Source organism: Gavia stellata, chromosome 3 (genome assembly GCF_030936135.1).
Source record: "Gavia stellata isolate bGavSte3 chromosome 3, bGavSte3.hap2, whole genome shotgun sequence".
In the NCBI taxonomy this organism is placed as follows: Eukaryota; Metazoa; Chordata; class Aves; order Gaviiformes; family Gaviidae; genus Gavia; species Gavia stellata.
The window spans coordinates 20,446,072-20,472,207 of NC_082596.1; the positions used below are offsets into that span (position 1 = coordinate 20,446,072).

At 36.7% G+C, this 26,136-nt stretch overlaps 1 protein-coding gene across 1 annotated transcript; it reads left to right on the forward strand.

Annotated features, from left to right (window-relative positions):
• Positions 1-24,827, forward strand: EIF3E (eukaryotic translation initiation factor 3 subunit E). Its single transcript, XM_059836284.1, has 13 exons — positions 1-112; positions 1,893-2,007; positions 5,021-5,138; positions 9,064-9,106; positions 9,576-9,680; positions 11,695-11,820; positions 12,988-13,112; positions 13,826-13,952; positions 16,041-16,142; positions 17,872-17,981; positions 23,062-23,164; positions 23,418-23,552; positions 24,655-24,827. The coding sequence occupies exons 1-13, from the start codon at positions 23-25 to the stop codon at positions 24,691-24,693; spliced, it is 1,338 nt and encodes a 445-aa protein (XP_059692267.1). The 5' UTR covers positions 1-22; the 3' UTR covers positions 24,694-24,827.
• The last annotated feature ends 1,309 nt before the right edge of the window (positions 24,828-26,136 follow it).

Below are 26,136 nucleotides of genomic sequence, written 5' to 3' on the forward strand. Positions count from 1 at the left end.
TCTTTTCTTTTCCGTCGCCAAGATGGCGGAGTACGATCTGACCACCAAGATCGCGCACTTCTTGGACCGGCACTTGGTCTTCCCGTTGCTGGAATTCCTCTCCGTCAAGGAGGTACGTGGCTATCCCAGTGGTTGGGAGAGCCAGCCCTGCAACTGGGGGAGCAGAAAAGTGTTAGGCGGTACCACCAGCTGCCGATGCCTCTCGTGGGCCTGGGCGCGCCGTGGCTGTTGCCATCTCCTTCCTCAGGCGCTGTGCGGCCTGGGCCTGGCCCGTGAGGCGACTCGGCGCTCGCTGCTTCTGTGCCGTGTGGGGAGAGGGAGAGGCGTGGTGGGCCTTCGCCGTGAGGGAGGGAGAGCGGGGCCGGCAGGAGGCGAGGCCCGGGGGAGCCGCTCCTCCCGCAGCGCAGCTCCCCGGGCTGCTTGCTTGCGAGGCAGAGGGGACCTCCTCTTTCCCCTTCCTCGGATTTGGCGTAGTTTCCTTCCCTTTGCCATATTCGTGGGAGGGAAAAGCAAAAGCTGTCCCTCAGCCGCCGTTCGTTTTCTGTCTGCCTTCCGACAGACGTGAGACAGCCCTCGCTAGCCCTGCGCCTGGCCTGCCGCCTTGCTTTGCTCCTCAGCCGCGGAGTTGCAGGGGGGTGTGTGCGGTTGCATCAATGTAAATAGTGTTGCTAATCAACTTTAATTTTAAACCGTTGTCATCACGAACTTATATTTAAACCAAGTGTAAGCCCCTGTTAGTGCTGTTCCTTGTTGGTGTTTTTATATATATTTGTAATTACGTTACTATGAAGAAGCCAGTAATGCTTGAGATAGCTTAGATTGGTGAGAGTTTAGTCTAAACTGTCTGAAGCACTCATCTGATCCATTTTAAAACGTGTAAAACTACATAAGCTTTGAATTTAAAATAGATACTATTCTAGACTACAGAAATGAACCAATTAGGCATGCATACATTGAGACAACTTAACCAGTTTTCACGTCTAGTGTGTGGACTTTGCTTCATGTCTGTCATCTTGGGGGTATTTTATTATTTGTAAATCAGCTCAATTTAATTAAACAGAGTTATTATGGTAGCATTAATCTTGAACAACATGGTGGTCAGAACCAAATTTAAACTTTTGCAGGTTCTGTATCAGAGATGTCCATAAATGTGCTGTGGCAAATTGTAATACAGCCTTCATGCAAATGTATTTTTGAGGTATACTCTAGTTTAGGTCTCCACCTAGATCTTGCAGTTTACAACTCATGGCTAAATTATGGGGTAGGAACTTTAAAAAACAATTTGACGAGTTAAACAGAACACCATCCAGTTACACAAGCTAAACTAAATTTGCTCTTATGCTATAGACCTAGCAACATATTTTAGGTTAATCTGTGCTACAATTAAAGTTTGACCTTGAGTATATCGTTTGAGGTCCACTTTAAATTATTTGACTAGTCTGCACTGTTCAGCATGTTATTTTGTGGAAAGTATTCACTACTTTGAAAGAAAAATCTGGCCAAGGTTTTATTTTTTTAATATATATGTTTATACATACATAAATATATATATATTTTTCAGAGATTTTTCATGTTGAGTTTTTTTTCCCATGAATTGTAATAGGAGTTACAATTCATGGGAAATAATCTAAAATGTTGTTTGTCTTCTAACTAGTTGTTGAAGCTCCTGCATTCATAAATAGCAGGAAATTGCTGGTATCTTTCCAAGACCGGAAATGTAGAGAGGCTGTATAGTAAGCACACTAAATGATAGAGCTGTGAGATTTGATGTTTAAAACTATTTAATTGGACAAAAATCCATACATAAACTGTACCATAAAGGTAAATGCATAATATGAATTGGGAACTATTTAATAGTATTCAAGAAAATCTGTTAATAATTCCTATTTCAGATATACAATGAAAAAGAGCTACTCCAAGGAAAACTGGATCTCCTTAGTGACACCAACATGGTGGATTTTGCTATGGATGTGTACAAAAATCTTTATTCCGATGAAATTCCACATGGTAAGCTGCTCATTTAGAAGTAAAATTTGTTTTAACAACCTTTGTATCTAAAATAATAGGTAGTTGTAATTTGTTTTTTACACTCAAAAACTAGAATATTGTTTAACTTTGGCCTTAATGAAAGGATGTAAAATACTGAAACAAATAGTCCTCTAATCCTGGGAAGTTTGGGTTTGTTGGTCCATCAGGAACTTAGTCTTTGAGTGATGTCTGAAGTATTTCAATGCTGATTGGTCATTTCTAAGGCTTTAAAGATATAGCCTAATAGAGTTGCAATTATTTTTATCTGTCAAACACTATTGCACAACAATTTGGGGTCACTAAACTTTTTCTTTAAAGCATCCAGTTTATTAAGGCTAGATTCCATTTTAAGTAATTCCATTAATCCAACTGTCCATGGTTGATTTTTAGACTTTGAGGAGATACAGATGTTTTTGAAAATGCATGTTTTCCTCACTTCTGTCAACATACAAAGTGCTGTTTCTCTAGAAGAAAATAAATTATAATTAATATTAATCTTTTACTGTCTTCTCCATGATTTTGACAACTTTCCTGTTTACTTCTTACATTTCTGCCTTCCTGAGGAGCATTTGGGGAGGTGGAGAAAATTAGAATATCTTGCTTTCTCTGATTTCTATCCTTCGTGGGCCTTTTGGGTTTGGTTTGGTTTTTTTTTTCTTATTGCTTATTTTTTCTGGGTTGGCTTTTGTTTTGGTGGTTTGTGTTTGTGTGGGGTTTTTTCCCTTCTTGACTCTACACTTTTTTCCTATTTCTCCATCTTTTTTCGTTTTGTGGAATTCCTCACCTTTTTTTAAACTAGGGTGACTAGTCTGTCTTGTCTGCATCCTAGGAAGAAGAGACTCAGGTGCTTTTGCGTAGTCAGGTACAAGATCCAACTGTTCTTTTGCCTCTGGGTCTTACTCTTTTCAGGCTCTTTAAACTGCAGAGTTGGTAGTTAGCCTCTTTGGAAATACATGAAGAGAACTGACAGACTTATGAATGTTAGATTCAACATTTTGACCAAACCTTTGATATGCTAGCATTAGATGTTGTTGTTTATGGGTGTATATGCAATGATGCATGGGGCTGGTAACAAATAACGAGAACCAGACGTTTTCACTTTCGTAATCTGAGAAACAGCTGTAATGATAGCTTCACCCTTAGGTTACTTGTCAGGTCAAGTGATTAAAAAAGTCAGACTGTCTCAGGGCTGTAAAAATCTCAAAGCTGAATAGGTTTTCCTCTTTCTTTCCTTGCTCCAGCCTTTCTAAACGGTTGAAGAATAATATTGCTGTTATCAGTAGTAAATAAGTAGTAAAACACTAAAGTAGTAAACAGCACCAGAAATAGCAATCCTAGCACACTTTCTCAAAGTAACTAGTCTAATGTCTTTAAAATTCTGGTTACAGCCACTTATTTAAGCAGGTTGCTAAGTGTATGATTTCATAAGGTCATAGCTGCAAGTAAGTTGAATAAATTTGGTCACTGGGAGAGCTCTGCCTTCATATAGTCCAACAATTTCCACACTTGTAATGTTTTTCTTATACTCTTTTCAAACATCTCTAAGATTTTACATCATCAGTTTGGCAGGATTTTTTTTTAATATGATGACTTACTGTTTTTTGATCTGTGCTTTTATTCAACAGTATAAAATTAACATAAGCAGAGGTAATACTTTTTCACACAGTCAGTTGTTCAGGGTTCTTGCTTGTACAGCTTTCTATGAAAAAGTTCTAACTTTGAGATCTTTCTGGTATATGTCATCTTCATGCATCAGCACTTATCAGAATATATATATATACAGATGGGTTCTTTGTGGAATTGCTGGCTTCATTAGAATTTTACACTGATATTTTTTTTAAGACCTCACTGGTTTAAGTACTTGAAGCTAAGTTCACTTACACTGTTATACTTAAAAATGTCCCTGCACAATTTATGGTTGCTGTTGTCTTGTCTTCCATGAGATCAACTTATAATTACAAAGCCAGGAGATGTCACAGGAAAACATTTTCGTACTTTTAGTAAGTCAACTGAATGGTTTCTTTCATCTGTTTCCCCTTCCTCTTTTATAATCTCAAGATTCATCTGAAGTTGGAGATAATTTCTCCTTATTGGAACACTTCCTATCAGGCAAGTCATTCTTAGATTTAGGTTGGGTCATAGCCACTTTGGACCTCCTTTACAAATATATATGTAGTCAAATCACAAAAGAAATGTCCAATAGACTCACTGTGGCATTGAGTGTCCTGGTGTGCGGCTCACTTCCACGGTTTCCTGCATACTGTTCTCTCCTGGGATTTGGTCTTGGCTTCTCTGATCCCGTGTGTTTCTTAGCTGATATAGCCAGTCTCGGGGTGCTACTGTTCTTTCTTTATGGTTTTTCTCAAGCATATAGGCTTTTCTGAAACTTATTTAGGGGTTCATTTTATTGCACTGGTAGCACTCGGTGAGGAAGTTTGGGTCTGTGTAAAATAATCACCCTAAAGCTGTTAGTTCTATTTCATAATAATTTTTCATAAAAGGTTTAACATGCTAATTAAGCATGCATAGTGATCTAAATCATAATGTTGCATATAGAGCTGCTTTGAATTCTTCCTGTCAATTTTCAGTTAAGTATTATGTCTGTAAACGTGCTTTCAGAACCTGGTCAGTTAGAGGAAGATCAGTCTTACTGGTATCATAGTACTGCTTACTTTTTTCCAAGTTTATTTGGAAAAAGTGAACTTACTTAAAAGGTTGTTTCTCCCTTAGTGGAAGCCTGAAGATACCTTGTCTAATACAGACTCTGCTCTTCAGTGGTTTGATTAGAACTCCACGCAGGAGGAAAGGAACCAAACGTTAGAATCTTTTTATTAAGTTAATGAATTGTTAGATAACTCTGGTTTTGTAACTTGACTGAGAGGACAAGCGAGGTAGGAATTGGGAAGACATGTTCAAATATGCTGTCAGCACCATGTAATTACAGGTTGTTTCTATAAAAAAACTTTAAAATCTTTTTTGCTTATGTGTTTAGCTTTGCGTGAGAAGAGGACAACTGTTGTTGCACAGCTGAAGCAGCTTCAAGCTGAAACTGAACCTATTGTCAAGATGTTTGAGGATCCAGAGACTACAAGGCAAATGCAGTCCACTAGGTAATTTCTAACATAATTTCTCAGGTTGGCTTGTTGGTAGCTCTTAGGTGTTGATGATAGGAATGCTCTCTGTGTAGTGACTGCAAAGAAAGACATGTTTATTTCCAGCCAATATTTAAGTAGTGCTTGTGGTCAGGTAATTGAAATTGACACAATTTACTCTTTTCAGTGCTGTTACCTGCTGTGCATAAGGCACCTCTGTTGTCCTGAGTTGATTCATGAACAGTAAGAACAAGTGGCAGTCATCATTTAGTACAGTCAAATCACAGCCAATATTGTTTTGGAGGAGGTTGGGGGGCCTTTTTTGTTTGTTTTTTGATGAGGTTGTTTGAGGGTTTTTGAGGGGAAATATGGGCTGAAACAATTCAGAGTCTCTTTCTAGGAGACCGTTTACCCTCTCTCCCTTTTCTGCCTTCCACAGAGGATTATGGAGTGCTGTCTTTCTTAGTCTGGGAGGCCTGGTGAATAAGCATCCTTTCAGCCTCATAGCACATACTTCTTTCAGGAGTCCTGTCCTTCCCCCCTTATCCTCCCCCACCCCCAAAACTGGCCAACTTGTTGGTGTAAGATAGTGCTCATAATAATCTTTTTTTAAGACTTACTCAATTTCTTCTCACTTTACTTACAAGAGTAATTGAAGTAAAATGAGTTTGTCTGCACATTATATCTAAGGACTATGAGAGTTTTGTTGTGGCTAAGCCTGAATTGGGCCCGGTAGGAGAGGGTTCAGCTGTAGTCATTGGGGAAGTAGCTGTGCAACTTCAACAGAGGGGTGGGTAGGTATTTGTTTAGTGTAAGTTACTGCTTGTTGTCTTTACACAGGAAGCGTTGTTACTACTGTTGTAAATGTGTCTAACCAACTCTGGAAAATTAATTAGATCCCTTCTTCAGCCTTACCTACTCTAAGATTAAGTAGAGCATACCACATTATTACTTGTGGCTCAACTTGAATTTGAAGGTGAAGCATGTACTTAGATTTATTTTTGGCAAGCTTTATGCATCTACTGATGTGGAAGACTGTAACATTGCCTCTGGAATTTTCCTAGAAAAACACTGAGTGCACAAACTCTTTTCTAGTCTGCAGAAATCTTCTTGATGAGTTGTACCTTTGTTTGGGAGCAACCCCCATGAAGAAAATGGATCCCTGAAAGGGGATGAACTTCATTAGAATTTACTCCTTGTTTTAAGTGCAGATTATCGTAATTTTTTTCCTTTCCCCTCTTCACCTAACTTGCTGAGAAACCTAATGAACCCTTTTAGCCAATGATTTCTCCGCTCGGCGCATTGTTTTCAGAATTTGTTATAGTCTAATTTAGAACTTGGTCAGTGCAGAAATGGTGAGATACAATGCATTGGGTCTCAATGTGCACATGAAACAAGATGTCAGTAGAAATCATGAAATATTTTAGCTTTCCAGCACTACAGAAAAAGCTTCTGTTTTCTGTTCTGATATCACCAGAATGTACTTCAGCTTCTACTGAAAAAAGCATTGTTAGGATAAGTAAGCCACTTCTTGTATCTGATTTCAGCATGGATATTTATGTCAGATAATTACATTAAGAAAAGGAGTTACATTTGCTTATGACTTGGGTGATTATGCAAAGCTGGGAGCCACTTGACAGCTTTTGGAAGTATAGCTTTGAAAGTGAAAGGCCCAATTGCTGCTAGTTAACTGCCTTGAAATTATTAACTGGGACTATGTTAATTTTAAAGAAAAGACGTCCTGATACTATCACAACTCTGTTCAGAAGTTCAATTACATTTAATCCATATATAGAGATCTTGTTCAATTCTTGCTCTGCCTTTAGCCAGCTTTTATAATATTTGGCCTAGAAAAAAACTAGTTTGTTGCATTTCTAAGTACTAGCATTTCTTGGGAAATGTGTTCTGTTACTTGACCTTTGAGCCACACAAGTTAGTAGTACTTATTCCAAATCGGAGCCACCCTGTTTGGAAACAAGAGATATGACCAAAAAATGCATGGAATATAACTTACCTAATGCTATAAAACATTAGCCCTACTACTCATACGCAGCAAGTTTTGTCTCAGAACTGGTACATCATTTTTGCTTTTAAAATGTCTGAAAACTTTGCAGCTCAGAAATATTGGATTTGGTTATTGGCTCCACAGAAGTTCGAATCTAGATTGTTGGGGTTGTACAGTAAGGGGGAGTATCAGGCTGAAAGGTGTCAATCTGTCTAGACTTGAGTAGTGTGCTTTAGATAGTGGAAAGCAACTTTTGATTCTTTGCCTTCTGTGACTTTCTGCTGGTGATTTGGAATCTCTATCAAATTTAGAGCTGTGTATTATATCAGGGCTTTAGATCACGGCTTTTGATCCATGACAGTGCTGTTTGGAACATCAAAGTCTGGGAAATGGTAGAAGATGATGTGTAAAGGAGATTTTGCAAGTGGAAGTTCTTTCAAGAATAAGCCAAAACATTTCACTTTGTTTTTTCTGTGCAGCTGTTGGAGCACAGTCTCTTTAAAATTGTAGAGGAGTAGTCAGTATTCCTCATCCTTGAAGTATGTTCCACTGGAAGAAACCCATGAGATTATTTCATTGCTTCCACAAGTATTACTGGGGATTGTCATTCTTGGCTATCTTGGTGATGTACCATTTCCCTGTAGAATCTTATGGTATAAGTTCTAATTAAACAAACTCATAGCTTTGCAGTCAGTTGATTTTGGAGCAAATGGGGATGTTTTCACCTACATACACTTTTACTGTATCTTTGTCCCAAGAGGAATTTATAGCTTGGTGCTTTCCTCCTCAGTTAAATCTTTGGTACATATTCTATCAAATATGATAGTTCCATGAATTGTCCAAGTCATCCTTACCACATGACTGAATGTACAGAAGAGATGAAGCGGAGGGTAGCTACAGGTATAGAAGCATGCCCAGGGGTGCAAGGGGCTGGAGAATAGAAAAAATGTCATTCTTCCTATATTGTAGAAAGGCAGTCCATACAATCAAAGTGCCAAATTGAAAATACTTTCTATTTATGAATATGAATTCAACTATGTATATGAATTGAACTGTGGTTCTTGTTGCCCGATGATTGCAGAAGAGTTTTAGTGGAATTCTTACTGCATTGAAACGTGCTAAAATCTCACTCTAAGAGCTGATCAAGATCCATTGCAGACACTGGATAAGAAGTTATGCACTAAGTTAACTATTGTTTAAAAATACCACAGTATCTAAAGTCCTGTGGTCATTAATATGAGACTTTTTGGTGGTAGGTAATTTCATGCTTGCTTACTGGAGGCTTGTACTTTCCTTTGATCTAGATAATATTGCTTGTCCTTTTGTTATCCATGTTGAATAAAAATTCAGAAATGTGATCATGTGTGAATTAGATATTTAGAACTTAGTATGATTATTGTTTATAGTTGTGCATTCTGCAGGCATTGGCAGTGGTAGAGGTATTCTTGCGAACCACTGTGTCCCAGTGCTAAGTGGGATAAGTTTCCTTTCTAATTCTATTTTACTTTAACCTTTGCCTTTTTTTTCCCCCCTGCCTTCTGTTAAATTCAAACTGCTTGGCTAGAGTAACTGCTGTGGAATTAGAACATGAGAGTGGGAAGAGCTCTTAAGTCAGAATTTAACTTTCATACTGAAAGCTAAGGATGCCATCAAACTTAAAACAATCTCCCACCCTTTCGTAACTCTAGCTATTGTTGCAGGTGGTATTATTTATTTAAAATTATTTAACTTCAAGATTTTGAAACTTCTTCATGACACTTTAGGAATAGTTTGCTCACTATTTCTGCAGTTGCTTTTCCACAACAAGTGGAGGAGTATCACTTTAAATTTATACTCTGTTTGGGTATTTTAAGAGCTAAAGGTTGTGTTGCATAGCGTGTTGCATGGTGACAATCAGTTTGCTTTGTAAAAACAGCAGTTTTTATCTTTTCATTTTAGGGATGGTCGAATGCTGTTTGACTATTTAGCTGAGAAGCATGGTGTAAGTGGTTTAATTCTTTTATCTGTTAGAATTCACTTCTAAATATCTCCATCCAACCTCCCCCACAGCGAACAGCTCTGAGCAATTATGGGCTAGCATTTTGGCCTGTTTCATGTCAATGTAGCTAGTAGGCAGAATTCCTAATGCTAACGTATTTTTATTTGAATGCTTTTGAACTTTTAATTTTTATACAAACAAAAATAAAGCTGGAGCTTAATGTTAGCTGCATCCTTGTAACTAAGATGTGCTTTACTCTGTAATACAGAATTTCACCTTTTTTCCGGTATTGGTATAATCTTTAATTCAGTGGCGTGGATTAAGAGTATAAGAGTTTTCAGTTGTCTTTCCTGTGTACAATGTCTTTCAGAGAACCTAAAGACTTCAAAGGTTACTTTACTATTAAACTTGGCTTATAACAGCATTTTTCTTTTTTCCTAGTGAAGAAAACCTTTTCTGTATTCCCTTTCAGTTTAGGCAGGAGTACCTAGATACACTCTACAGGTATGCAAAATTCCAGTATGAATGTGGTAATTACTCAGGAGCTGCAGAATATCTCTACTTCTTTAGGGTTCTGGTAAGTTTTGGGGGTGTGTTGGGTTTTGTTTTGTGGTTTGTTTGGTTTTTTTCAGTGAAATACTTGGACCAGTAAGTTGTCTGTATTAATTCTTAAAAATATAATAGTTTTGAGCTTTTTTGAGACAATTACTGTGCACCAAAGAAAAGTTGAAAATAATTGTTAATAATCATCACTGACTGTTGTCCAGCAATTACGTTATTTTCATGCTGAATTCAGAACTGTCCTTTAAATTTGTAGGTCTTGTGGTAACATTTAATTACAGAATATTGCTTCTTTCCTCACTGTAAACGTATCCTGAAAAAACGTTAACAAAAACCCCAGCAAAATGAATACTTGTTTTTGTGCACAGACGTTATCAACAGTAGTGAAAAGCTTGCAGGTGGATTGAACGTAATTGGTGGTAATGGTGAACTGCCCGCTTCTTGTCTGAAGAACTCTCATCTGTCTTCTCTTGAATTTTGTGACGGATTTAAGAGTATAAGTCACCTGCCTAGGAAATGTAAACAGCTTAAATGAGGATTGTAGAACCAGATTCATGGTCTCTGAAGCAAGTCTTTTCATGTTGTTGTAATTCTTATAATTTGTTAGTGGTGGGAGTGAATTTTGAGAATGAAGATTTAGTGTCTTGTAAGAATCTCAACACAGTAAATTTATTGTTGGTGGTCAGTGAATGTGCCATTTTACTAACGAATGGAAATTTAAGGTAACTGCTTGAAAATCCAGATACTGTACCTAGAAGAGCTGCAGTATCTAAAGGCAGTTATTGTGAATATCTAACTAATTATGTGATCTGGAACCAGCACAGTGCATGTGAACCTACTCACCTAAAAGTATCTGCTAAATTGGCACTTTAGTTGCCTGGAAGGTAATGACTTCTAAACTATGTATCTCTCACAGATATGTGGAGTGCTGAAAATATGTAGTGGTTCATATGTTGAGTTTTGTTTCTTGTTGTCCAATTTCTAGTCCCATCTAAAAATATCCTAAACTTTCTGAAATACTGCTAGAGTAAGTAACAATAATTCCTGTGATTGACTATGATGAAAGAAGCAAAAATGGGTAATATATCTTTAATCAGAATATGGTTTAAAGTAGGAATGAGTTCTTAATCTAAATGTTGATGATAAAGCTGAGTTCTGTATGGCTTTCAATGTTATAGGTACATTCCACATGCTGAGAGGGGAAATAAGTTACTTGTGTAGGTTTGTGAGCAGGTATCCTTAATTCTTCATGCTTTAATTCTGGGCTTAGCATTGTGTTCTTATATGTGAAATAACTAATTTCAAAAAGTGAAGTACTGTTTTTGTGCTGGTAATAGCTTGGTATAGGGCTTTTGTTACTAATTCTGATGGGAGAAGATTTGTTTAAAGTTCTGTGTCATAAACATAACTTATGAAAGAACTATTGTAACTAATCTGAGAACAGAATTTGACACTGTGAATGACCTAGTGTAACTCATTGCTGTATAAAACTAACACAGCTTGACCTTAAGACTACCCTTCCAGGAAATAGATTCACTACTGTGAAGTTGCAGGTTTATTGGACATTTCTGTAAGAAGTATGCCTTTTGGCACAGCATTAGCAGAAATAACTTTGAGTACTAGCTTTTTTTAAAGTGGTTATCTACTGTCATGAGTTATTTAGGAACCTGCTTTGTGATAACCTTATTTTAGTAGTTTAAAAGCATTTTTATATGGTATTAAAAAAAAAAAAATTGCAACCTGTATGTCACCTGGTGATCAGCATTTCACTTTTTTCTGTGGTTTTTTTTTTTAACTTAAACTGTAGCAGCATGGAGCTTTCTTTGACAAGATTTTCTAGTTTCTACTTTAGGAGCTTTACTGCTATTTTTTCTTCTGTACCTAAACTGCTTTTTCAAAAGAAAATACTTCATTTGGAGAGATAGGACCGTGCAAATTTGACATCTTAAAAAATACTGCCAGAAAATATTTTTTAATTATTATTTACTGTAAAAATAAGAGTATGACTTTGTTGCTGTTGTTGAAAATAGGTTCCAGCAACAGACAGAAATGCTTTGAGTTCTCTGTGGGGAAAACTAGCATCTGAAATTCTGATGCAGAATTGGGATGCAGCCATGGAAGATCTCACAAGACTAAAGGAGACAATAGATAATAATGTAAGTAAAATCTTGGTCATGTCAGTAAGGTGAGAGGTTAGAGGTGTTAGTATTCAAGCTTTATTATGAATCACTTGCAGTCTTGATTAGGAGTAGTTTACCACCTTTTCACTAGATACTTTCTTAATAATAGTGGGAGTGTCAAAGGGTGCTTGTGAAGAAATAGTGAAGTTTCCTTTTTCAGACAACTTACTTCTCTCTTATCACATTTGAAAATGTAGCTGAGAGCTTTTAAGGTATTTTCCATAAACAAAAAACCAAACTAGTCTCAAGAATGAGTTTGAGGACAAGGTATCATTGTGTGAAATTGTTTGCTGCTTAAATTTCAGATAGTTGTACTATTAACTTTCTGTAAAGAATAAAATGCATGTAACTAAAATATACTGTTCTCACATGAAAATAACACTTTTGACAGAAAATGCAAGACAGCTTGTTTTTGGAAATAGTTTTCAGCCAACTCAGCTTCCTCACCAGAAGATTTTTTTTGGGATAGAATCATAGTAGTTAGTTGTCATGCTCTTTGGAGTGATTATTAATTGCTATGTCAGTTCATTCTCAGGACGTTGCTTTGCAATCTATTTGAAGTGCTGCTGAAATTTGGAGCTAATACAGATATTTAGAGCTGAATCCTTATTTGTGCATTATCAGCTGGTTTAAATGAAGATAGATAGTTAACATTCTCATTCCTTGGCTGAAAGCGATTGTGGTGTTTCATCACTGTCTGAGAGTGTATGGCAAAAAAACTCTTGTAAGGCTTTAGAGAAGAAGAACTGAAAAGCTAGAGAAGCCAAGTAGTTCCTCAGTTCACATCTGAAGAGGGAATACAAGAAACAAAATTCAGGATTAAAAAGGAAAGTAATAACTTACGTTAGTATGGTGGTCTTTGGAGAACTATAATCTATGCTTTTGCTATAACAGAATACAAATCCCAGCAAACAATTTGTAATATATTATTGGAAAACTTATCTGCTGAAAGTTGTAGCAAAGATGTCTTTAACAGATGACAGGTTAAAAAACTGGAGGCCAAACTCAGCCTGAGAGTGTAACAGCTAAAACGAGCCAGTGGAAAATCCAAATTTTTGAACAATTACAGGTTTCCATGCATTAGTATTCATGCAAACTTTATGTATTTTATTTGACTTAAACCAATGTTATGTTTTCATTTAGTCTGTCAGCTCTCCGCTGCAGTCTCTTCAGCAAAGAACATGGCTCATCCACTGGTCTTTGTTCGTGTTTTTTAATCATCCTAAAGGGAGAGACAATATCATTGACCTTTTTCTCTATCAACCACAGTAAGTTTTGTGTTGTGCTATGGTGGGGTCTTTAAATCAAAATGAAGGCAGACAATATGCAAGCTTGTAGAACATTTTTCAACCTAAAGCCTGAAGCTGTTTCAGAAGTTCTAAATTTATTAACACTTTCGAATATTTTTTTCCAAGTCTTTTTGTGAATTTTTGTGTATAATCTGCTTTTCTTCATGGTTATACTTTCCCTTCAAGGAGAAGTGGCGGTTTCATACTGTATGTGTTGGTTTGGTTTTTAATTTTGATTTATACTTCTCACTTGTAAATATGGGCTAATTCATTGGAAAGTTGGGCTAATTTATTGGAGAGTTGAACGGCAGAGTTGCAGGCTTAGATAGTGGTATGAGAAAGGTATTCCTGTGGCTCTGTGTGCCCACGCAAAACCCTCTTGTGATATCAGCATAGCTGACAGCCTAGGCAAGTGTTGACCTGTACTTACCGCATGCACTGTTCTTTTGCAGTGCTAGCCACTTTTCTGTCCGTAGTGCACTGCTGCCTTCTCTTCCCCTTGCTTCCTCCCCCTGTCCCAAAAAGATGGTTACATGGTTAGCAAAAATAAATCATCTTTCTATATTAGAATAAATGGTCAGTCATAAGCCCTGGTATTGCATTGCATAAAAGATGCATAAGCTATTTATCATTAATATTGTTTTGATGCAAAATTGCCTTATCTGAGCTTTATCTGTATTTTTTCTTTCTAGGTATCTCAATGCAATTCAGACAATGTGCCCACACATCCTCAGATATCTGACTACTGCAGTCATAACAAATAAGGATGTTCGAAAACGTAGACAAGTGTTGAAAGATCTAGTCAAGGTTATTCAGCAGGTAAGGACTGAAATATCTGATATTCTCTGTCCTTTTTTACTGAGACATCGTAAGAACTTTCTTCTAATAATATGCCTGGTTTAGGACTTCTACTTAATATTTTTTGGTGCTCACTTTCTCTCATTGAACTAATTTTTCACTGTTAAATAAAATGCATGTCAATCAGTGGGAGGACAGAGTTTTTTCCTCTTTTCATGTCAACAAGCAATGAGTAAAATAGAATATGCACTCAATCTTGCTTTTCTTTCTGTATGATTAAATGCAGAAAATTCAGCAAGATATGTTATACAGCTTTGGATCCAATTCTTCTTTTTCAGCCATCCCTACAAGGAATTGTATGAATAAGGGATCTTAGTTCAGTGGTTTTGAAATGCAAACATGTGCATTGTTTTGTGTTCATGTGCATTTTCTTGAAAATGCTTCTGTTGTCCATGTCTACATCTTCATACAACTGTGACAAGATCAATGAAAGAATTGTGCTTGATAGCAGTCAAAGGGGTTGCAGCAAAGATTTTTATCTAAAATCAGCATGCAACTTGTTTGAAGCATGATGGCTTGTATACACTTCATAATAATGCATATTGTGAATAATAACTGCACCATCACACATATATCAGTTTATTATGGGCTAGCAATCAATTATATCTACTTCAAGCATTGATGTAACTACCTATGCAAAGCACAATCAGTGCAAAGATCAGATGTTGAGAATATCTTAATCTGGTTTTAAGTATTAGTGTTCACAAAAGAAGTAGCATAACAAGCTATAAACTAGTTGAAGTGTTAACTCATCTTCTGTCTTAAGCTAAAACCTGATTTTTAGCATTGCACTTCTAATGTAACATGAACTTTTAATATTTGAAGTAAAGTAACATTTTACAACTTTCTTGCTTTTGTTTTATCTTGTACAATTGGTATGAATAAAAAAAGGATCACTAGGGTGTTCCTTTTGAAAATACCAACTCTGGCTTTGGTTTTGAAATATTTGGTAAGGGATTTATTTCTTGTACTCCTCTACTCTGTATGGTTCATTATATTAAATCATGAAGTGTAGAGGTTTTATAGATTTGAAAGCAGATCAGACAGGATAACTAGCGACTTGCCTACATAGGAGAAACAAAGCATTGAATGAAGTGATTTGTCAAATGTCATATGGTAGGCTGATTGCTCTACTGGCAATTAGAGATTGCTAATACTTGAATACCTTTGTGAGTATTGAACTGGTAGGTAAGCAGTTTGTTCATCTCTAGTATAAAAGGTGATCGATCCAAGACTGTTTTACATAGTGGATGTTAATTATGTGGTTAACAAGTACAATTTCGATGTAAAAAACCTTTACCTATAGAACTGAATTTTAAACCTAAATAATGAAACTGTAAATACACTTCTTTGGGGAAGGAAAAATAACTTTGATCCAGAAAAAAAAAACTCGTAGTAATTCCCTTAGTCTGGTGATCTTATTCTATGCTAAAGCAGACATTGACAGATACTGAGTTAAGAAGTCTTAAAATGTGCATTCAAGACATATCAGAGGATGTTTAATTACATCTTAATTTACACAGATCTATACAGATTTAGTGTTGTTCCTGCCTTGTAGTTGAGAAAGTTGAGTAATTCCTGCAAAGCTGAAATAAGTTAAAGTATTCTGTATATAGAAAGTAGCATTATTTGTGTTAGCTGTGTTGTCCATGTAAATTGAATGATTATTCAGTTTGAAGTATGAAGGATTTGTGTTGGACTAGTCTCTGAAATTAGAATTTAGGAAGACTATGTGTTCTACAATGTTTTAAGAAATTTAGAGTTTTGATACAGAATCAGCTCTAGTCTCTGACATTTTTGTAACCCAAAGATTACAGCACTAGATGCTGAAGGTGAAACTACACTTCTGGTTGTTTAACCAGACTACTGGGGAAGAAAAAAGTGCATTTATGCAGCTTTTATAAGAGAAATCAGAAAGTTTAACTTATTTTTTTTTTAAGGTGATGTATGGACTTGTTTCCAGTATTAAATTTTGTTTGAAGAATATAAGGAATACTGGAGTGACCTTGTGGCGTTGATTTCTAATATTGTTCCTAATTTTTTTGACAGGAGTCCTACACATACAGGGACCCTATCACGGAGTTTGTGGAATGCTTGTACGTTAATTTTGATTTCGATGGTGCACAGAAGAAGCTGAGAGAGTGTGAAACAGTAAGGTTTATAACACTTCAAAGGCTTCTCTTCCTTTAAGTAAAGATCTCTAAAATTCACAATGGCCAGCCAATTTGTTTGAAGTGGTGTTTGAATCCATTGCCGGTGTTTTCTGATGAGCTTTAATTCATGGGTGTGTGGTGGGTTTCTTTGACAACTCATTTTGTGACACTTAAGCAAGACTTAATGGTAAGGATATAGCTTTAGAATTGTATTTAAACAGTTCTAGAAAGAGAATTGAATAGGTAATCATGCATTTGGCTGAGCTTCAGCTTTTCCATTAGTGTTTGAGAAGTGCTTGAAAAAAACCTTGGATTTGCCTTTTGTTCTGGAAGATACTGCATCCTGGAATTGTAGTGGTGAAAAGTAATGTGAAATACTATTAGGATAGTTAAATACATATTCTTGGAAAATTCTTAGTTGATCTACTATGAACAGTTAAAGATACCTAACACTAACAAATAACACCTAACAACCCCATGCAATGCTACAGGCTTGGGGACGAGTGGCTGGAAAGCTCCCCTGCAGAAAAGGACCTGGGGGTGTTGATTGACAGCCGGCAGAATATGAGCCAGCAATGTGCCCAGGTGGCCAAGAAGGCCAACGGCATCCTGGCCTGTATCAGAAACAGTGTGGCCAGCAGGAGTAGGGAGGTGATCGTGCCTCTGTACTCGGCTCTGGTGAGGCCACACCTCGAATACTGTGTTCAGTTTTGGGCCCCTCACTACAAGAAGGACATTGAGGTGCTGGAGCATGTCCAGAGAAGGGCGATGAAGCTGGTGAGGGGTCTGGAGCACAAGTCTTATGAGGAGCGGCTGAGGGAACTGGGGTTGTTGAGTCTGGAGAAGAGGAGGCTGAGGGGAGACCTTATTGCTCTCTACAACTATCTGAAAGGAGGTTGCAGAGAGGTGGGTGTTGGTCTCTTCTCCCAAGTGACTAGTGACAGGACAAGAGGAAATGGCCTCAAGTTGCGCCAGGGGAGGTTCAGGCTGTATATGAGGAAAAATTTCTTTACTGCGAAACTGGAACAGGCTGCTCAGGGAGGTGGTGGAGTTACCATCACTGGAGGTGTTCAAGGAACATGTGGGACACGGTTTAATGGGCATGGTGGTGTTAGTTGATGGTTGGCCTTGATGATCTTACATGTCTTTTCTAACCTTAGTGATTCTGTGATTCTTGGGTTAGCTAGTGTAAAAGTTAATATTTCTAATAGCTGAACATTAGTACCAATTGTTACAGCCTCTGGCTTGGTTTTCCTTTCATTAGTATTAGTCACCTAATTGGGTAAATAAGAAGGCTTATCTTCACTCTGTAGGGCTGGTGGTCCTGTAATCTGAACTTCATAGGCACACTTGCACTACTGAGTAAGCTGGTTTGCATGGTAAAGAGAATGCTGATCAAATTGCAGAGTGAGAGAAGAATCTTGCCATGAGCGGGGAGTTAAATTCTTATGTGTTGGAGGGATCTTCAGTAGAATAATGACGGCAATAGACCTTGTTCTCTTTTTGAGTCAGACCTCCGTGATCATGTTAGCATGCGATTTTAATTTAGCAAGCTGCAAAACAATGAAAATTTCTACTAAATCTATAGCTTTTTCTCCACATCTTGGAATACAGCAGGAACTGTTTTTAGATGGGCTGTTCACTGATCTTGCTTATTGATGGTGTCTACCAGTAAATTACTACTTCCATATTTGTTCTTAGTGTTCCCTTTCTCCTTACACTTGCAGGTGCTTGTGAACGATTTCTTCTTAGTGGCATGCCTTGAGGACTTCATTGAGAATGCCCGTTTATTTATATTTGAGACTTTTTGTCGCATCCATCAATGTATCAGCATTGGGTAAGATAACTTCTTAATATGGCAGTTCAGAAAAATCAGTCATGAATGACAGTTTGAGAAACAGTGTAAACTTTAGTAGTAAAATATTCAGTCATCAGATGAAATTAAAATCATTAAGTAAAACTTACTTGGATAGTTGTCTTTCTAGTTTTATAGCTATAATGTCATATACTTAAATTAAAACAATCATATTTTGAAGCTGAATTCTTGTGGTGAACTTTAAAACAACCTCTCTCTACCACCCCCACGCCCCCAAACAAACAGTGCTTTCAAGCTAAAACATTCTCATGGTGTCAAGTTACATCTGTACTGGATTTAATGGGAACTTTGATACCCAGTGTCACCTAAGTCCAGGTGTCTTACTTTGGAGCTCAATTCCACACATACTGATATAGAGTGGTAATATTAAATACAAATTGCAAATACAGCAATTGCTTAAATTTATTTGTATTTGGTAGATACAGATACCCATGTCTGTCTTCTAGTAATTTTCAAAGAACATATTTATAACTGTATTGCTTTTTTCATTAATTCAATATAAAACAATAGATCTTATTCCCGGTGGCACTAAGTGAGTGATCCAGCTGTAAGAAAGTGATGTTCTTAATAGCAAGGATGTCTGTTGTTTACTCAAATTAATTTTGTAAAAGCAGACTTCTCAAAGAGATCAGCTCCAATGCCTCTATTGTAGAAACTTAGCGGGAAGATGTTGTTATGCATGCTTGAGATCCCTTTCCATTTGGCCTTTGCCCCCGTTCTCCATATTTCCTCATCCCTTAAATTAAAAAGGAAAAAGGTGAAGAACTCTGAATGCTATAAAAATCTCAATGGTAGAGAACAGTGCAGAGATCCTTGAGACAGCAGAAACCAAAACTGTTAAATCTATCAAGTTCAATGGAGTCTTGTTACCAGCGTGCATCCAGAGCAAATGTGTGCATCTGGTCCTCTGAGGAAGCGATTTGATGCTGCTTGATTTCAAAAGAAAAGGACTTGAGCGAAAATTGTCTTAGAATTTTGCAAGCTTACTGAAGGGCTTACTTTTTTTCATGCATAGATATAGTTGGAGAAAGGACAGAGATTCTTACTACTTTTAATCTCTATTCACTGTGTGACATATTTGTTTGCAATGCATTTGGAAAGTGGTATTTTTTGTCCTTTATATCAGCTTAAAATAGTCAATGAGTTCAATGTGAAAAGCAAACAGTGAATTTAAGCATTTTAATCAGCTGTGGTACATTGTGTTTTAAGCATAGTCGTAATAGTAAACTGAACTAGATGTTGTAAACAAAACTGCCATACTTAAGTTCATTTTTATAAGGATGCTAATATTTTATCTAAAATCACTTTAAGCAGAGTACTGCACATTTAGGGATAAAGGGGTTGTGAGTAAGTATTTGGAAGAAAAAATGTAAGTAAATGAAGTTCTCCTAGGGATGACTTTTCTGTGGAATATAAAACCCCATAGTGTCTTGCTGTTTCCTATAAATGATTTTTTAGTACTGTGAATACTGCACATATTCAAGCACAAGTTTTTAGTGAAACTAGATGTTTAAGCTTTTTTAACTAAAGAGTAATGTCTTTCTGAGAAGTTTTCTTCTCTGATCTGGCTCCAATCATTGAACAGAGAGTCTGGAGGATGTATCTTAAGTATGCTTCAAGTCTCTCTGTCAAAAGATACTGGTAAACTGTGGATCACATACCAATGATTCATTACAGCAAAAGTAGCAAGGCTTGTTTAACAAATCAAGGTCTATAGTAGGTGGCTGTCATTTATTTAGTGTTTATTACTTACTTTACAGTTCGTATTTTTTGTGCTGTATGTGGTATTTCAACTTGAGGTATGATAGAAAATACTGTAGTTGGCCTTCCTTGTTATGTGTGATTTGTAAGTATAGGTAGCAGTGTCATTATTATATGAGCATTATGGTGTGTCCTGAGGCAAGTGGTAAACTTTGAGTTGAGACATGTATTTCAGATGGACATGGGTATATTACCTATCATCTATCAATTCAGGTAGTTGCATGTGGAATCAGTCGTCAGTAATGAGATTCTTTTCGGTAGGTCAATGTGGTTTAAATGATGGACATAAGTCTTGAATTTCTGCACAAGCGGTAACAATCATCAGATTTGGGCTTATTAGGTGGGGTGTGCAAGTATTTCTTAGTGCATTTCGGACTTGTTTTTGGAGAAATTACTTGGTCAAAATGCTTTTAATTAAACATTTGACTGAGGCATAGTTCTTGCATTTCTTTGTCCACAAGTGATTTCCACTGCTATTCCTGGAGTTTAAAACTAGTTGGTTGTACCACAGTGCTCGATAAGTACTATTTCATTATTCAGAACAAATTTGAAAACAATTAGTGGGAAATCTGCTATTCCTTATGTTAAATGGAAAATAGATGGCTCACTTAATGGTTTTTTTTTAAACTACTTACATCTGTTAGGCAGCTGACCTTTTTCTAAAGGACATAATTACTTTATCAGTTGTAATTTAAAATTTATACATTCCAAATCATCCTGCAATTAGTTTACTGTTTGAAATATCATGTTTAATAGGGAGTAATAGATGAAATTAACTGAGAATGTGTTTTGGTTAGTTTGATATGCCTGTATTTAATTGAAGAGCTGAATATGCTTCAGTCTTCTTTTCTATGTTTTCCTTTTCAAGATAGGCTTGTTTATATATGCAGATGTGTGGAATTCAGTAAACTTGCCTTATAAGCAAAGGAAAACTGAAATAACATTTGCTCTGGCATGACCCAAATAAGTGAATCTCCTTATAAAACAGGGACAGAAATAATCTTAAAGAACTATTTTTGAAACTACTGTTGGGAAACTGTCCTTTAAAATCATCTGTAACTTGAAATGGTAGACAGTATTCTTTTAAAGAATTATAATGAAATAATTTTATTAATATTTAATTTTTATTGGATTGTAGTGGAAATCTTTGTAAACAATGGTAATCTAAAATACAACTTTTCTTGCCTTCATTCCTTAGTATTAATGGTGCTAATGCAGATTTGTAAATCTGAATGTGTCACCATTACCATACACCCCATACATGTATGGGGGCTAAGCTGTAGTTGGCATCTCTTGAGTATTAGATACCTATTTTAACAGTGTGATAGGAGAATAGTGTTGTTCGTTACATAATTGTAATCAGGATAGATCTTCAGTGCATTTGCTCTGGAAGGATGGAGAATGCTTTTTTGGCTTGGAATGACTCTCTAGAAGTCTGTGCCCTCTTCCCCTCCAAGTACACAGGGACTTTAACTTAAGGAAGAAGCAAAATCTAGGTGCTGTAAGTTTGATGGGACCTCTGGAAGTCATCTGGTTCAGTCCTGTGCATCCAATTACAGCTCTGAGTACGACCCACTGTAGTGTTCCGTTATGCTACTTAAGGCCTTGTCTCATTGATTCTTGACTATCTCCAAGGGTAGAGGTTCCACGCTTTAATCCCAAAGGTAGGTTGCTTAATCCCCAGTGTAGTGGCAGTAGCCATTCTTGTGGTCATCTGGAGGAGTTATTTTATCTGAATCCTATTGATGCTTCTAGAAGAGAAATATGAGAATTCCCCTAACACACATACACCCCACCCTATGTTCTTTCAGTTCACAATTTCTTTAGTTTCAAATCAGATGCTTAACATCACTGATTCAAAGATAGTAAAGCAATTTGTTACTTCTTCCTATTGAAATATCTGTCTTATTCTGCCTAGATGTCTGGTAATTCCACAAACAACTTATTGTCTCACAACTTGTCTGCTTTAACTCTCTACAATCGCTAATTCAACCACAGATTAACAGTTCTAGTAGAACAGTAGCAGCTGTGGTTGGATTTTACTCCGCCTTGCTTTGCCATACTCCAGATACTTCTGTTTTCTTTTGTTGTGTCATTTCACTGCAGTGAGTTCAATGTAAGTCCAGCATTTAAAATTACTTTGTTTTTTTTCTATTTGTTTCACTTCATGTTCATCTGTGACCAAAAAATGGAATTTACTTTTATAGTTGGGTGAAGGGTGGGAAATGGAACATATAGAAGACTGTAGAAAGAAGACTATATAGATAGTTTAGCTAGGTAGACAAGATAATGATATATTATGAAGTATTTGCTTGACACTAATAACTGCCAAGAGGGAAATCACTCTTTCAGGTGGAGAAAAATATGTTTAAGCAAGATGCTGTGAAATGGTGAGAAATTGACCTCTTGTGCAACTCAGCCTAGCCAGCTGGCTTTTTGGTCATGTCTGTAGCCCTTACCTCATGTTTGTTACCTTAGTCTGAAAGCTGATGGAAGAATGAGTGTTACAAATGTCCTGTATGAGCCAACTGCCAGCAGGAAGCTAAGGGAGTTGGCTGGAAAGCCACGGGAAACACCATCAGAAAGAATTATTCCTGGACAAGAGTGTTTCATTAAGAATTTTCCTTTCTCTGTCCTCCCCCACCATCCCTCCTTGAAATTGCAAGAAATTTGAGCACAGTATATCTGTCACATCTTCTATACCAAACTCTGTCTTATGGCTCTTGTTCCTGAAACTTCAGGGTGAAGTGTATTGCTAAGTGAGCTACAGAGAGAGACACTTTCCTGGTCTAATTAGTCTAAACTTCTGTGACTGCTGACTGGATTTAAATAAGAATAAAAGCAATTAAAATGTTCTCTTTATAATGATGGTTGCTGTTTAATATTGTGATGAGATTACTTAAATGACAGTTTTCCAAAGAATGTTCATGTAGGCAAGGTTTAATAGGAATATATAAAAATGGTGCAGGTTGAGATTTAAGTGCAAGATGTAGTTCAGAGCAACCAAGTACGTACTTGTAGGATATTGATTCCTTATTCACAATGTCCCAGTGTAAAGCAGTGGGGTTGGAAGATGTGCAGGTGTGCACGTATGCAAGCTTTAAAGTCATTTCAGTCAAATGAAAGTATGCTTCCCAGATAAGTGGTATTTATTGAATACAAGTCTTGGGCTGTGTCAATTTTTTGTGTTGATTTAACTTGTATTCCATAGTTCCTAGTCATGTTTACCAACATCAGAGGGATTCTATTTCACCTTTTGATTAAGTCTGTTATCTTTTAGTATGTTGGCAGATAAACTGAATATGACTCCTGAAGAAGCAGAAAGATGGATTGTCAATCTAATTCGAAATGCACGATTAGATGCCAAATTGGATTCAAAGCTGGTAAGACTGTATAGATGGATCTAAGCGAATTTGTTGACTTTTTCGTGAAATTTATTCTACCTTATTCAGGAACAGCAAATTCATATTTCTGCTGGGTTTTTTTTCTTTGCCCATAAAGTATAGTGGACTTCATTTATTCTTTTTTGATCCTGTGTGTAAGATTTGTGAAAGCTCTGAAAGCAGAGCATTAATTTAAAGGCATGTGCATTCTGAGTGATTATTAAATTTGCTGTAACTCTTTCCTGTGTTTTAGGGCCATGTAGTCATGGGCAACAATGCAGTCTCACCTTATCAACAAGTGATTGAAAAGACCAAAAGCCTGTCTTTTCGTAGTCAAATGTTGGCTATGAACATTGAGAAGAAATTGAATCAGAGTGGTAGATCTGAGGTTGGTATAAGTTGTATTTTTCTGAATTCTTCTTATCTTTTTTGTGAGATATATTTAAGTATAATTCTTAACCTGTTCCTTAATTAATCAGATGTACCTACTTCTAGTTCTGGCACTAGTTACTAAGTTGAAAAGGTTTATTTTCTTATAGTGAGCATTGGACAGTGATTCTTGTTTTCTTCTTGCCTCTCTTCTCATTGCTAGGTATTCCTTTATTTTGTTGCATAACTAGGTGTGCTTCTGTCATGATTTAATTCTCTACTTCCTTTAAATGGTCTCCTTCACCACCTGAAAAGGGCTGGTTTTGAAGAGTGACACTTATAAAAGTAGTTGTATTACTTTTTTCAAATGGTATGTACTTGAAAAACATCTGTAGGTGTGTATATATAGTATTGAGAGAAGAATGAATGATGGAAGACTGGAACATAAAGGAGGAGTTCTGCAAAACCCTAACTCTTTAACCCATTTCATGAAATACTAGAGAATATAATTAGGTCAGCCAGAGGTTTAAGTAGATCCAGTGAAAATAAGGAGGTTGGGAAGATCATCTGGTTTTGCCTCTGTCCACTTCACAATATGGCAAGCTTTGTGAGGGAGAAGAACAGTGTAAGGTGGATGATTCTCAGGTCCACTAAGGACCTGACCATACATACTTAAAACAAAAAAACCCAAACCACACATTAAAAGAACTTATATTAGCAGTTTTATTTGGCTTCCTCACTGCTTGGCTGAAATATTAATGGGAGTTGGACAAGTAGTGGTGGATTAGTTTATTCCATGAAACGGATGTCACATGAAACTTTTAAAAAAAAAAATAGCTGACAAATTGTTTTTATACTTATTTCGGAGTCTTCTAGAACTCTTCCTTTTTGAAACTATGGACTTGGGGGGACTCAGGCTGTACAACTTAATTACAGCATGTATTTCTGCTATATCAACACTTGCTTTAAATTTCTAGGGTATCCTTCACTAATTAACAGTATTCCCACTTTTTAGGCGTATATCAGTTTTATAAATTTTTTTAATTATTTCTCATAAATTGCAACCAACAGATAATATAGGAATTTATTTTCTACTGTTCTTTTTTTTCTTTATTCTTTAGGCACCTAACTGGGCTACTCAAGACTCTGGCTTCTACTGAAATACTTCTGCAGAGGGGGAAAAAATCAGTTTTCATCTGACTAAAAATCACATAAATATGTAACTTTTTTGAGAAAAGGTAATTATGTGTTCCATCTAACATGATTTGAATAAAATTGGCTTATTTTAACAGTCTGTGCATCTCTAACTTAAATAGTTAGATACTTTATTATGTTGTATAGGGGCTTTTTAGCATAATGGTGTTCTGAAGCATTTTGGATCACAGTTTGCAAAATTTAAAATATCAATTCTATTAGGTTTGTTTGTATCGAAGGTTGCTATTGCTCTCAGAGCTGTCAGAGTTTGGAAGTGGAGAATTATGTATCTGTTGCACAAACATCACACAAAAAACTAGAAGTGGATGGTACAAACAAATGGTTCCCCACTGAACATTTGTGAAAACCAAAATCTTTCTGCACTTCATGTTTTTGGTTTTTTTGTCACGGAAGAAGCTTGGTGTAGCCTACACCTTTTATGAAACCTAACATAATCCTAATGCAGAATAATTTGGATAGACCTGTGTGTTATGCTTCAGAATTTTTCTTGTTGTAAGTATCACTTTTTAATCTTGCCCAGTCTTGGAAACTTTCTGGAGTAGAGCTTTTTGTTTTGGGGTGGGGGGGGGAATCTTTCCAAAGGTCTGGCTAATGAGCTGGGTATGGTTTAAAGCTTTTATTTTGAAATCTGAAGTTCTTAATCTTAACCATGCAAACATGAAGCAACAAAACCCTGTATTGTTTGATTATTGTAATTTGAAGGGGTTTTTTAAGTTTCTGGTTTATTCCATCCAGTGTTTCACACTTCCTTGGGTTTCCTTAGCACCTTTGCACTGCAGAATGTATCATAGCACCTCTAAGCCAGAAAATCCAGGATCTTTTTTAGGGTTCTGTGAAGTATGGTGACTGATCAGTGGGATGAATGTGAATAATGGAAAGGAAGAGAGACACTATCTCTGCATACAGTTTTGCATTTCAGGTTGAGAGGAAAATTTAATGACTCACCTTCACCTTATTCCAACTGTGTACCTTTTTCCCTCTTTGCTCCAAAAGTTCTGGAAAACTGTGCGAAGTTGTTTTAGCTCACCAACCCTCATGCTTACTGTCTGCAGTTACATGTTGGCTGGGAAACAGTCACAGGAACTGATTTCTCCATGAAGACAGCAGGTGTCTTTCTTCAGAAGTGGTTTTCACGGCAGGCTTTTATCTTTACTCTCCCATGTCTAATCCTGTACTATGTACTATACCAAACTAGGGAGGGAACAGTCCATATGCTGGAGGGCAGTGTTGCAGTTCAGGGGAACTGCAGCAGGCTGGAGGAATTGGCTGACGAGAACATCTTGAAGTTCAGCAAAGCAAGTGTCAAGTCCTGCATCTGAAATGGAATAACCTCATGTAGCAGTGCAGGCAGGGGTCATGAACTAAATGGAAAGCAGCTTTCCAGAAAA

Bases quoted from the DNA above. Each gene is read 5' to 3' on its own strand.
- EIF3E (XM_059836284.1), top strand. From the start codon at position 23: ATGGCGGAGTACGATCTGACCACCAAGATCGCGCACTTCTTGGACCGG. The intron at 13,113-13,825 runs GTAAGTTTTGTG...TTTTCTTTCTAG, and splicing joins CTTTTTCTCTATCAACCACA to GTATCTCAATGCAATTCAGA. The intron at 13,953-16,040 runs GTAAGGACTGAA...TTTTTTTGACAG, and splicing joins TAGTCAAGGTTATTCAGCAG to GAGTCCTACACATACAGGGA.